This window comes from Aricia agestis, chromosome 19 (assembly GCF_905147365.1).
Source record: "Aricia agestis chromosome 19, ilAriAges1.1, whole genome shotgun sequence".
Taxonomy (NCBI): domain Eukaryota; kingdom Metazoa; phylum Arthropoda; class Insecta; order Lepidoptera; family Lycaenidae; genus Aricia; species Aricia agestis.
This window is the reverse complement of record NC_056424.1, coordinates 1823953-1838240: the sequence shown is the minus strand read 5'-3', so window position 1 is coordinate 1838240 and position 14288 is coordinate 1823953. Positions and strand designations below refer to the sequence as shown.

The window sequence follows — 14288 nt, the reverse complement described above, 5'->3', positions numbered from 1 at the left end:
ATTGTTACGAAAACATTTGAAAAATGTCATATGCATGAAATGGAACTTATGTCAATAGAGATTGACTCTGTTGAATCGATATCAAATCGATAAAAAGGGCAGTCATCTTAAATCGCCGGCACCACTGAAATGTCAGTACGAAATCGATAATTTCGATTGCAATTCCTTTACGAAGTGATTCGATATTTTTAAACTATCGATTTTTTTTGTTAGGTAACTTCCCTACTATTGTCAATTATAATGTGTCACGCATATCATCATAAACCGCACAAACTATAGCACGTGGTAAAAGTCAGTATCTATATTAAACAAGTGATACTTTGATAAGTGTCACATAAGAGACTTATTACACATCCACACTCTGCGGTTAACGTCACACAATCGTTTTGAATGTGGCCGCATTATGGATTATTGCTGGCGTCATTTTGACAATCAGCTATTTAGCATCATCGCTCCCATGACAATGTCAACACGCAAAACCATCCGTGTAGTCTTCAAACTACCCTCAAAGATAAGATTTTTTCCTTGGTCAAGATTTCAATAAAAGTTGGGATGTAATATCAATAGTGGCTTCTAATTGCCTAATCTGTCAGATAACTCACGTATTTTGTCTCTATCGCTCGCTCGACATAATGTAAGAAAGAGACAAAGCGTGTGATTCTGTTACCCAACACATATTCAATGTTTATACAGGGCATTACAGGGGTATACAAAATATGATGTAAACGATAACGAAGTTCGAAAAGAAAAAGATGTTGACGAATTTCGTTGTCATATCTTGAACTTCGTTATCGCTTCGATATTGCACTTTTGTCTAAGCCCCAGGTTATAAAGTTAAGTTATATTGTGTATCTATGACGTTTTGGATATATTTTACGGAGCCTGACGTTCTTAAATCCATAGAGAACAAATTGCAATCATAGAGTTGATAACGTTAGAAAGAGTTGAAACGATCATGCAAGCCATGGAAGAAGTATGAAATATGGAAGTAATACAAGACACAAGTTAAGCCGTCGTAAAACGTTGGACTTCAAACTATCTGAGGACACAAACAAATTTTCCTCTAGTGAGTAGTGTCTATACTTACTCAGAGTTACAATCTTTTTTTTTCTTTACATAATCTTTAATTTGATGGCTAAAAGTTGCTTCGACTCTTTCTAGCTTATACCGAACTCTGAAAAACAGTAAGATAACTCAAAGAGGCGAGAATAGTATCCTTTCTAACTAATTAGTATTGAATGTTAGAATGAAAATTACATCTGGCAAGTTACAAAATTTGAAACAGAAATATTGGCCTTAATTTACAAAAGACACATCAGGGCCATTTAAAAATTAACCTTTGCACACTTACATATTTGTTTATAAAAAATTACAAAACCTATGATAACGACAGACATGTTTATACACCTATACAAAAGAAAGTTTCTCAATTTTTTTAATCCTTTAGCGAAGTCGCTATCGCTCATAGGTACAACGAATAACTCACTAGTTAATCTCAATACAACTCACGAAGTTCTAAAACGAAAATGTAGCGTACTTTTGTCGCTTGCTTATGTCAAAATTTATAGGTTTTTTTTTTCATTGCTTCGTTTCTATTAGCGATGGCATCTAGGCTAAAATCTGTTTTGCAAGATATTCTACTCCAACCCCATATTAATTCTTAATATTGTCAGACTCCGTAATAACCAATTAAGCACAACTTCTTATACATATCTACACCGCTATCCTGTAAGTACATAATATTTTTAATCTGTGGTTTCATACTGAGGATTCACATTGGATACTATATTTTTACTCTACATTACATTTACAAGAGAAAAAAATACATCAATTTGATGTATAACATGATCTTTTTACAAGAAGCCACAACGCGCCCAGCTACTAAGGCCACGTCCGTAAAAAGCGTTAAAGACGCAAAATCTTATATTAGCCTGTATATAAAACATCAACTGGCATTTAAAACCTGTACATTATTTTTTACAATAAATTCACCATAAATAAAAAATATTCTTTTTTAACATAATACTACAAAAAATGTACAAGTGCGGACGAGCGGGAGCTCGTCCAATACCCGTGCCACACGAAGCGTTCCCGAAAAAAAAAACTAACTCGTCTCGCCTTATCTGTGGCCGCGCTTCTCGCAGTCGTCGAGGCAGCGGCAGTCCTCGGTGATGGAGTCCAGAGACATGAGGGACTCCTGCGAGGTGCGCAAGCACGCCCGGCAGCGGGAGTCCACCGACGTGCCGCTCTGCGAGTTGGCGTCCTCCGACACGGACTCCAGCGAGCGGAGGCTCTCCACGGACGTGAGCTTGTACGAGCGCCGAAACTCTGCGATCTCCTCCTCGCTCATGTTCAGCGCCAGCAGCGAGTCCCGCGCCATCTTGCCAAGCGAGGAGACCTTCTTCTTCCTCTTGAGAGAGTCCATCTTCGTCAGGGGACAGGGCTTGTTCAGGCTCTCCGGCAGCGACTTAGGGCTGGAGCCGCTCCGCGTCCGCAGCTTCCGCCTCGTCTCCGGGATGTCGCGCGGCGTCGTGCTCTCGGGGACCTCGAAGGCGATGGTCTTAGTCTTCGGGCCGCTCTTCTCCGCCAGGGGCGGCAGCTTGGACAGGTCCTCGAGCGAGTTGGCCCTCTTGATCTTGGCCCGCTCGGGGATGACGGGAGAGTTTCTGAGGCCCGGCATCTCGACGGCGAACACCTCGGGGATCTCGATCGCCTCGTCGACGACCAGCTCGGGGGACAGGTCCAGCAGCTCCTTGATCTCGGCCTCCCGGAGCTCCTCCGCCAGGGCCTGTGGCTCCTCGGCGCCCCTCTTCTCGTACGCCAAGTACGACAGGGCGTCCCTCGCCACGTCGATCTGCTCCAGCTCCTCCTCCTCGACTCGTCGGCAGTCGTCGTGAGCGTCGTCAATGAAAGCTAGCTGCACGCACTCGTCGGCCGCGACGTCGCTCATCTCGTCGATGCGGGCTATCGGCGCCCGGTCAGCCTGCATCTCGACGTCGCCGGGGCCGGCCCCCGGGTCGCCCAGGTCCCGGCCGACGTCATCCGGCTGCCTGCTCCTGCTCGGCCTCCCGCTCAGCTCCTTCTCCAGCGCGGCGGTCATCGACGCGGTCAACGTGTTCTCGGGGCTAATGTTCTCCTTGATGCCCATGATGACCCTGGGGGGGAGCTTGTCGACGGGCTGGCCGGCGTCCGCGCTCTGCTTCTCCTGCGAGTTCTGCGAGCCGGACGCTTTGAGAACGGCCGCGAACGTCCGCGGTCGAATGTCCACAACTTTGTCCGATTTGTCGTCGTCCGGATCGGGCGGCGGGGGCGGGGCGGCCGCCTCGTCGGCGTCGGCGTCGCCGGAGGCCATCCTCCGCACGTTCCTATTCAAGTCGTTGGGCTCAATGAGATCTATATTATCACACGCCGTCGGCCCGGCCGAGCCGGCGTCCGCGCTTCTATCGCTTAAAGCTAAATTGTTTTGTACTAAATTTTCATCGGTGGTTGAATCGGTAACTTTGACACTCTCGGTCGAGTTCGGGAACGTCTGGAACTCGCTCAGCGTGTTGTCGGTGTCGGTGGAGGGCGTCTTGCTGTCCAGCTTTCTCGAGAACGACTCGTCGACGAAGGAGACCTGCACGCGCTCCGACAGCGTGGAGTCCGTCGCCTCCGACAGGCTGTCGGTGTCCTTGTCGTCGCGCTCAACTCTCTCGACGGCGGCGCCCCACGACCAGAACGAGCTCGTCAACGAGGAGTCCTTTCGGGGTGGCGTACTCGACGTCGACTTCTTCTCGTCGTCGCTGCCGCTCCGGGAGAACAGGCTGCTCGGGTGCTGGAACAAACTTAGCAGTTTTTCTAAGTTCGTCTGCTGCTTTATCTCCACTTTTTCCTCAGGTTTGGGTATATGGAAGCTAGCGGACGGAGCGACCCAAGATATCTTTCTCATTCGGTCCAGGCCCTTGGACTTCAAGGCGGGGACGTCCAGCAAACTCGACGTTCTCTTCGGTGACGTGAGAGTATCTTGGTGCTCCTTTTTGATGGGCTCCTTACCGCTGGAGCTGTACGTCAGCGTACCCTCGTTGGACGAGCTGTCCTCCCTCATCTCCGACGGATGCTGCAGCGAGTACTCTATTCCGGAGTCGGCGGATGTGACCATAACCTTTTCTTGTCGGGCCGAATCGAGCGAGCTGACACTAGCCTCCAGACTGGACAGAGAGCCGTGTATTTTCTTCGTGCCGCCGAATATGATGGGCGATACGCTTTCGTTGGAACTGACGGACGTGTTCAAGTTCACTGGAGTGACGTCACTGGTGGACTCCATGCTACTCTCGGTGGAGAAGATCGTCCCTCGCGGCTCGATTTCCTTGATGGGTTTCGGAACTCTACTCTCTATCATGTTGAGACTCTCCACAGAGCTTCCGGAGATCTCCAACGACGAGCTGCTATCGCAAAAGGCACTCACTGGCTTCCTCATCAACCTAGAAACCTCTAGATCCGGACTGTCTAAACTCGATTCGCTCTTATTTTTCTTTAAAACTACGTTATCTCGATTACCAGGTACAATGTTTATATCTAAGCCTACACCTAAGTCTGTAGCGTGCTTCATGCGCGTCTTGGTGGACAGGTCGTGCATCTGCTGTATGAGGTGGCCGAGGTCTTCGGTGATCGCCTCTATCTGTTTCATCGCTACGTCGCCCTTCTCGTTCCTAACTATGACCCTATCTATACTCTCGTTAGATACGATTTGGTCAGACTGTTCTTTGGTTTTCAAACTGTTCGCTTCACTTTTAACGACAACTTCTACTTGAGTTTCGACTTTTTCCGTTTCACTCACCGATACACTACTTTTAACTAGCTTAATTTCGGACTTGACTCTTCTGTCGTCGTCCACAAAGTCTACGGTCTCATTATGAGACAACCGCTCCGTTTTATCACTATATGCGTCAGTTTTTACATCTATTAAGTTTATAACACCACTAGGCACAGTTACACTGTTTCTACTATCACTTATATTAGACTCACTGAGTTTAGTATCTTCGCGGTCTTTATCTACGACCGTTACGTTCGCTGAATCAGCTTTCTCACTATGTACAGTGGCCGTATGTTTAGCATCACTTTTGATATCTTTATCTGACATAAAATCTTTGAGCCGAGTCAAATCGACCGTAATTTGGGGCCTAACTTCAAATTCTATTATAGGTTCACTTTGTAATATCACATTATTACTAATACTATCCGTTTCGGGATACCTAGCGCTTATCACAGTTTCGTTTGCGGGCTTGGCTTTCACGTTTTGTGGGTTAAGATCGAAGCCAATTATAATATTCGGATCTATGTCGCACTCCTGCACGACAACTCGGTCGGTATATTTCTCGATACCAAAGTCGTCTTCGTGTTTGGTTTTTGAATTCGTTACGTCTAATTCTTCTAATTGTTTAGTAGCTATATTTACATGTTTATTTGTTTCTATTCGTTTATCACTTGGGGTAGTTTCTTCTATATCGATAGATTTTTCTGATTCGTCGTTAGAATCGTCTTCTGACCTAACGATGATTTTTGGTTTGACTATATTTGTAATATTACCTAGCTGCGTTCTCTCTTTGTGCATCTCCGTATTGCTCGCTTTATTTTCTTTGGGTTTGTGTTTATCTGTCCCAGTATCTGTGGGTACACCAGCTTCTATTTTGACCGTCTTAACATCGGATTTCGTGGAAGGTGGTGAAGGAGACGGATTGTAAACGGTATCGTAATTTCTCGTTACTGAGAATCGGGAACCCTTTTTCGGGGACGGCGGAGGCGGGGGGTGCGGCTCTACTACCTGTTAACGAAATTAATTAATAGTTATGATATTGTTAACACGAAATTAATAATGGCCCTGTTCGTCGGGGTAATTTTTTGATGTATCCGGGCGCAACACCTTCTATTGTGCATGTCAAAATAATATCATGGCAAAGCCAAGTGCCAACGAACACGATGTTTACAACTTCATAGGTAACCGTATAACATGAAGAACTTGTTTGTGGATAAGATCTTGTGCACGCATACAACAAAAAATACGCCGACGAATACGGCTAACAATATCAAACATCTAAATTTGTATTTTTTTTTACTTAGGTAGATGATAGATAGGCTTTGATAGATGAATAAAATATAGACCCATAATACGCAATTACAGAAATGTTATGTATTGTAATTATTGTAACACCTGCAGGCGTAGCATGGTCACCATAGAAACGGTTTCTTTCTACGGAAGAATAGACAAAGTGACAGTTAGACAATGGAAAACCGCCATTTTGTCGATAAAATCTGTCAGTATGTCGATTATTTCCCATGTCTACTGTTGTTATGCTAGCCCTGCTGGGAGAGCCAGAGAAATTCCAGTACATACAACTTAAATAACTTAATGTTATTAAAAATAGTTTTTTAAGAAACTTTCGGCGCTCTAATTGACATTTGACAGTTTTGTTTAGGTATAGTTACAACGTACATCTCATCTTTACACCTCTGTGTATAGTTACTAATTATAATTACCCAAATTAGTAATGATAAAATATGATAATTTACCTGTATAACTTTGAATCTGGAGGGTGAAGGGCTGGCGTAGGGCCGCGTGGGTGTTGAAGGGTTTGAGCTGTCCGACGAGTCTCGGTCGGGCGTCACTCGGGTCACCTAAGATATTAAATAACTTACAGAAGAATGAAGGAGCTATAATGGTGCTTATTAAAAATTCGTGAATGAAAACCTTAAAAATATAGTTGCACTAAAATAAGATTAGCGCTATGGTGGAACTTTATACATGCTTAATACTGCCAAAATTACCCCTTCATTTGGCTTCCCTGTAATAATACCAATAGGGTATAACAGTAACTGATTTGTATACGTACGGAGAATCGCGACGTGCCGTGCGGTGTGGGGCTGCCGGCGGGGGAGGGCGCGGGCGACGGGGCGGGGGACCGCAGACGCCCACGACGCTCCTCCTCGCCAGATAACGTCTGTAAATATGTCAAAAACGTCAGTATGTACACATTTACTAATATAACAAAGCACCTAGCCAACATGTTTCCTTTATCGCTTCTTTATAGAATCGTCGTCAAAACTATGGAATTGACATAACACCTCGATAACAAAATAAAATCGACATTCGACTATGTCAATTCCTTATAATATTTTGTTTGATGATACTATAAAAATGCGACAAAGAAAACATGTTGCGCATTGCGGGGGCACAGGGCGCGGATGGCCACCACTGCGCGCGCCGCACTCGCCGCCTCCGTGAACGCTACAGCGTATACGCACACACTCATGCGTGTAACCACGACATACCTTGTGGTCCATGATGCGGATGGCAGGGAGATCTTGCGCAGTAGTCTGTCAGGAGGGTGCGCGCGCGGTTCGTTGTTGCTTGCTACCTCCGTACACGCTACAGCGTATACTCCCGCACTCGTGCGTGTACCCACTACATACCTTGTGGTGCGTCGGCGGGGGATGCGGTGGATGGCAGGTGAGGGAGATCTTGCGCATTAGTCTGTCGGGTGGATGTGCGCGCGGCTCGTTGCGACGGCACAGCGCGCGGATGTCCGCCACCGCGCGCGCCACGCTCGCCGCCTCCGTGCACGTCGCAGCGCACACGCCCGCACCGGTGCGTGTGTCCTGCAAACAGAATATAATAAGGTTTAGTCAAATCAATAATGTATAATATTATGCTTTAATCTCCTTTTAAACAAGTACGATTCAACCTTCAATCTCAATTACTGACTCGACACCTCATGTCAACAAAGTCATGGAGAATGTAATTTTATTGTAAACAGTTTCTAAAATCATTCAATTGAATTCGACATGCAATTTTATCTCATTTTAGTTCGCTGCTATAGTGCACGCATTAGCGACTTATCCTTAGAATCGGTACAAAATTCGTTGCATAAAAATAGGTCCTCTAAAGAGAGGTAGAACTTTAAGCGCACATTAATATAACAAAGCCTAATTCTAGTACAAAATTTATTTATTCAAGGTCTCAGACATGCCAATTACCTGTGGCGGGTCGTCAAGATCGATCTGCGTGAGCGTGGTGTTGTCGCGCATCGCCGCCAGGATCGCCTGAAGCCCGCCCGCGCCCAGCCGGTTGTCGCGCAGGTCCAGCCGCTGTAACATTTTATTTACCATTTAACTACCTTTACTGATAATAATTAAATAAGTTTAAAAAAGAGATATCCTATTGTGGTGTACTTACAAAAATAAAATTCCTAAATGCTTCTTATAAACAACATAAAAACATGAATCAACTATACAAGTCTGTCCTGCGTGTTTGTTGATGCCCAGCTGTAGCCGAGCGTGCTTGTGTGTTGCTTGTGCGTGCGAGCCAGATGCACCTGCAACTGTTTGTGCATGTGTGCTTATGGACGTTCCTGTTGTTGAGCGCGCGTGCGTGCATGCGTTTGTGCATGTGTGGTTATGGACGTTCCTGTAGTTGAGTGCGCGTGCGTGCATGCGTTTGTGCGTGTTTGATAACAGAGGCTCCTGCACTCGAAGAAGCAAGCGTGGATGCGTGTGTGCGTGTATTTCGAAGCATCCATGTGCCTGTGGCCGTTTGTGCGTGTGTGTGACGTACCTGCAGGCGGGTGTCGGCGCGGATGAGATCAGCGATGGCGGCGGCGGCGGTGGGCCCGAGGCGCGCCGCCTGCAGGCCGAGCATGACGAGCGCGTGCGCCGCCTGCCCCAGCCGCAGCGCGCGCACGCACTCGCAGCCCAGCGCGTTGCGACCAACGTTCAGTACGCGCAGACTTGGGGATTGCTGTAAATATCAATAAAATTGTAGTATATACATTTTGCTAAAATATTTGTAGGTATTTAAAGACGTATTTGGAATAAAATTTCTGTTACTAAATTAAGCGCTATTAGTATTATCGTTGATCATTGGCAAAAAGCCGAGCGTTTATGAAGATTTTTGATTGAATATGAAGTAAGAGTTGTTTTACAGAACAATCTTGTAAAAAGCCACGTTATATACGCATAGAAAAAAAGAATCATTACTTTTTCTGTCAAGTATTAATTACAATTATACAAACCATAATTTTAGCTAAGTACACGTAACAGTCCTTTGTGAGATAATTGTTCCACAGCACCAGAAACGCCAGCCCGCGGGACTCGAAGCCTGCAACAGTAGTGTGTCGATCACTTGTCTATCCGCTTCAAGAATGCAGGGAATCATCAGTAAATATGCCTAAATTAAGCATTGAACGTTGATATTGCAAGAATTTACGTTGATATTCTAAGCGCGCTTTTCCTGTCATACGTATCATCGCCCGGATCTTGTCCGCATGCAAGTAACACGCATCGTATCATTTGATCGATGCTTTCTTATCACGCGTGCAACACGCGCGCGGTCAGGAGCATGTCGTCACTCGCATGCAGACCAGATCCACGCGCGGGTACATCACGCATGACAGAAAAAGCCCTCTAAGGCTGCGTTCCCACCAGAGATGGTCTAAAAATCATGACCATCGTGAAACTTAATGTCAACAGTATAATAAGTAATTGATACTGTTGTCTGAATATGCAACTATGTACATATTTATTTCAATTTGTATCTGTAGTGCAGTCCTGCTTCATCCCCCATTTTGAAATTAGTTTGTTGCAAACCGTGACGTGTTTAGCCGCGTACTGATTGAGCGAGCAGCCCGGAGAGGTTGCCTCGTGAGGCAAATCCTCGGTCGTTCAAGACGAGCCTCGCCCGGGTCATATGTACGCGCTGCCTCGCCCGAGCTTACCGCGGTACAAGCCTCGCGAGGCTGCTCGCTTGGCCAGTACACGGCTTTTTACTAAAAAAAATTATAAACTAACCGTAATCCAGCGGTTCGGACGTGGGTGGCGAGGAGGCCGCGTCCTCGTATATCGTTTCCGCCAGGTAGCCCAAGCCCGCATCCTGAAAATAAAACATAAATGTCTGAACACACTAGGACGTATGTGTGGAGGCCGCAAAGGAAGATCTTCCCACCGAGCGAGGTGTTATGCTCGGTCAGGCCGAGCCCACGTGATACATTTCAGCTGTCGTGTATGTCGCAACCGACTGGGGTAAATAGCCGCTCAATCAAACAGCTAGCCCTCTGACTGAACAACGCCATTCAATCACACGGCTATACGTCGTTTAGCCGACTTGTTGACTACAACGTTCAACACTACAGCTAGACGACGCTTAGCCAACTGGTTTAATGGCAAATTAACTAGGGCGACCATTAGCTTAGTATGTAATTTGGGAGAATAGGAAAACTTTTTGTATTTTATTGAAAGATTATTCTCGGATTAAGTTTAAGGGGTGACAAAAAGTTTAATGCAATAAGTAAAAATAAAAAAATCTGAGGCGTGTTTTGTGGCGGTCGCCGGCTGCTGCCGTAGCACAGTCACAGTTCTGACCTAACCTATCTAACCTAATTCTATACGTGGTAGAGCCATGCTTCGGCACGAATGGGCCGGCTCGACCGGAGAAATACCACGTTCTCACAGAAAACCGGCGTGAAACAGCGCTAGCGCTGTGTTTCGCCGAGTGAGTGAGTTTAGCGGAGGCCCAATCCCCTACCCTATTCCCTTCCCTACCCTCCCCTATTCCCTTTCCATCCTTACCCTTCCCTATTACCCTATTCCCTCTTAAAAGGCCAACAACGCACCTGCAGCTCTTCTGATGCTGCGAGTGCCCATGGGCGACGGAAGTTGCTTTCCATCAGGTGACCCGTTAGCTCGTTTGCCCCCTATTTCATAAAAAAAAACCTACTTTTGGACCTTCTGGATTGTGTTTGTTTTTTTTTTGACGGGGGCCCCCACCCGAGCCCCCCTTTTGTTTGATGACGGTCGCCGGCTGCTGCCGCAGCACGCTCGCTGCGCTCGCTCGGCTCCCTCTGTGTTGTTTCTAACTAACCTAACCTAACCAACTTTTGGACTTTCTCGATTGTGTTTGTTTTTGTTTTGACGGGGGGCTGTGCACCCCGAACCCCCCTTTCCGGTGGGCTGCGTTCATCCATTTCATAATCCCGTAATTTCTCCTCGAATATTTGTTGAAATTTTGATTCACTCGTATGTGCCTCTACAATTTTTGTCTCCTTAATAACACTTGTAACTTTTATCAACTACTTTCTTTCCGAAAAATAACCACAAACACCAACAAACACCTGCTAGTTGACGCCATATTGTAAATAAAACGCACGTAGCGCCACAGCGGTGCGCGCTGAACTACTTCAATTAGACGGCGGCTTTTGAATCAGCTGTAGTGTTGAACGTTTTGAGCGACTAAAATATACAATATAAAAGCTAGACGTGAGATTGAATGGCGTTGTTCAGTCAAAGGGCTAGCTGTTTGATTGAACGGCTATTTAACCAGTCGGCTGCGACATATATACCGACGCGCTTAGAAAACTTCGATAGCGCGGTGCAGGAATGCGGCGCTAATTGTGGGTACCACCACATTTCTATCTTCACGCTAGTAAAACAGAATTCCCTGTGAATAAACAAAACTTCACTCAAACCTCGGAAACCTGTAGTGAGAACCTGTGAAAGTAAGTAATTTACCTGTATAGCATTATTGGACAGGTCCAGCAGCTGTATCCTGCTGTTGTACTTGAGCAGGTTGGCGATCTGGTACGCGTCGGACGGCAGCAGCCCGTTGTCGCACAGACGCAGTTCACGAATTGAGGTATTCGTCTTTAGCACCTTCACTGGAAACGGAGATTATATTTTAAATAAATAAATAAGGTAGGGTTGCACCAGAGGCGTGGTTAAAGTTAAAGTTATGGTTATAGTTAAGGCTAATTTAACTTTAACCTTAACTTTGACCACAGAATTTGACAGAAGACGTTGCTGGTCCGACAAGGCTTTATAAGAACGTAGGAGGGGGCGCTGCTGGTAAAGGAGAACTGTCAAAAATGGCGCTTTTGTATGATGACAGCGTTAATTCCTTTTTTCGCCACGTGCATTTAAAGCCTTGTCGAGCTCTATGGTTATGGTTAAATAAATAAAGTAGGGTTGCACCAGAGGCGTGGTTAAAGTTAAAGTTATGGTTATAGTTAAGGCTAATTTAACTTTAACCTTAACTTTAACCAAAGATTTGACATTTTGCATTGTAGTTAAAGTTAAAGTTATAGTTACAGTTTTAGTTAAAGTAAGTTGGTGCAACCCACCCTTAGTCTTTATTTGAACCTAAAATTTAAAAATTGCTTACAAAAATTAACAGAAGAAAGAGACCAAATTGGCCGTTTTACAGAACCAGTGGGCGAATATTTGAGAGAGACTAAATTCATGTCTTCGAAGTTGAGTTCAAAACGCCTTCGTAAATTTGATGTAACATTACACATTTCAATGTCTAATTAACTTACGAAAATGCTGCTAAAACTATTTGAAAGTAGAGTTAATATTTCAAAAGTAATTATAAAAAAGTACCAAATTATGAAATTTTTGCGTGTCGTTTCGATACTGCCGCTTACAATTTATTATTTATAAAAAAAATGAGCTAGAAAGGATTAAAAATGTAATGTTAATTTGAAGATAAAGAACTAATAAACTGTCCGATACCAACAAATAACACATCAATTTACATTGAATAACTAAAAATTATATTTTTAAAATGTTCATAAAATTCGCGTTATTGTCCTGCGCATTGTTTGTTTTGAATGCCTTGCCGATATACTCAACGTGACGGGTTGAAACCTATTTTGCGATAAAATCTGCTGGCTCACTTTATTTGATCGCAGTGCTTTGGTGTGGATAGAGGTCTTCGTTTTATGCAGGTGAGTCTTTGAAATACGTTCTACAAAAATTTCCAAATAAGACGTCATTTACATTTCTCGATGTGTGCCAACATTTGTCTGTTTTTCACTGCTTTTTTTTATACCAAGTTATAAAGGCCCGCAACATTTCTAAGTTCTTAATAATTTTCTTAGTTTTCTTTATATCAATACTTAATTATAAACGAATTTAATGAATTCCTCATTTTCCTGAACGTCTTTTTCCTGAATAGCCCTAAAAACATAATGACGATCATTCAGAATAATGACCAAATATGTAACTGTATTTCTGGAAAACAGGGACAAATATATCGAATCGATGCAATGTCGATATTACAATTAGGTAGTTATTTGACACATTTTCGAAAAATAGTAGTAGAATAGTAAGAAAAGTAGTAAAAACGTTATCTACACTTCAATATTATAAAGCAGGAGAGGTTGTTTGTTTGTTTAAACGCGTTAATCTCAGGAATACTAGTCCGATTTGAAAAATTATTTCAGTGTTAGATAGCCCATTTATCGAGGAAGGCTATAGGCAATATTTGATCACGCTAAAAATAATAGGAGCAAAGAAATAGAGGAAAATGTGGAAAAAACGGAGGGAAATTATTTGAAAGGACTTATTTGAACGCGCTTATCTCAGGAACTACTGGTCCGATTTGAAAAATTCTTTCAGTGTTAGATAGCTCATTTATCGAGGAAGCTATACGGAATATTTTATCACGCCAAGAATAATAGGAGCGAAGAAATAGAGGAAAATGTGGAAAAAACGGGGGGAAATTATTTGAAAGAGGGCTTATTTGAACACACTAATCTCAGGAACTACTGGTCCGATTTGAAAGATTCTTTCAGTGTTAGATAGCCCATTTATCGAGGAAGGCTATAGGATATATTTTTTCACGCTAAGACTAAAAGGAGCTAAGAAATAGAGAAAAAAATGAAAAAAACGGGGGAAATTATTTGAAGGGGCTTATCTCACGAGCTACTGGAGCAATTTTTCTGTTATTTGGTACAGATAACTGATAAAAATTAAGAAATTGACCACGTGAAGGATCATAGGCTATTTTTTGTGCCCTAATTTGTCTGTGAAATATCTAATTTACGCGAGCGAAGCCGCGCGGAACGTTAGGAAAAAAAATATTATTTGAGAAATAATAAATATAAGAATTAATATTATTTAACAGGTGTAAGTACATTTTTTATTGCAGGTGACTTGAAAAGGTAGAATATATTTTTTAAAGGCAGATTTTGGTATTAGCTATATTTTAGAGAATACATTTTTATAATAAATCAACACTTTTACTAACATACAAGTTTTATTGAAAATCCTATTTTTTACTTAAGTATAATAATAATAACCCCCACACCGGTTTCGGTGAGTTACGCAGGAGTAATTTTATAGTGCCCAAGTGTGTGCGCAGTACACACGAGCACTCTCTATTCCTTTTAACTCTCATAACCCAGTGGGACGGACGACCGACACGACTGGCGAGAGATGCGCAGGACCGACTTTTACATGTCCATCCGTGATCCGACGCATGG

General features: G+C 43.9%; 1 protein-coding gene across 1 annotated transcript in view; it reads right to left on the bottom strand.

Moving 5' to 3' along the window:
• Nucleotides 1-217: 217 nt before the first annotated feature.
• Nucleotides 218-14288, bottom strand: part of LOC121736434 — a 36886-nt gene continuing 22815 nt past the window's right edge. Inside the window, exons 6-14 of the mRNA XM_042127625.1 lie at nucleotides 11536-11681; nucleotides 9820-9901; nucleotides 9045-9130; nucleotides 8588-8770; nucleotides 8011-8121; nucleotides 7447-7632; nucleotides 6867-6974; nucleotides 6547-6651; nucleotides 218-5800 (exon numbers count right to left, since the gene is read on the bottom strand). Of these exons, the coding sequence (XP_041983559.1) occupies nucleotides 2120-5800; nucleotides 6547-6651; nucleotides 6867-6974; nucleotides 7447-7632; nucleotides 8011-8121; nucleotides 8588-8770; nucleotides 9045-9130; nucleotides 9820-9901; nucleotides 11536-11681 (4688 nt within the window). The 3' untranslated portion in view covers nucleotides 218-2119. The remainder of the gene's footprint in view (nucleotides 5801-6546; nucleotides 6652-6866; nucleotides 6975-7446; nucleotides 7633-8010; nucleotides 8122-8587; nucleotides 8771-9044; nucleotides 9131-9819; nucleotides 9902-11535; nucleotides 11682-14288) is intronic.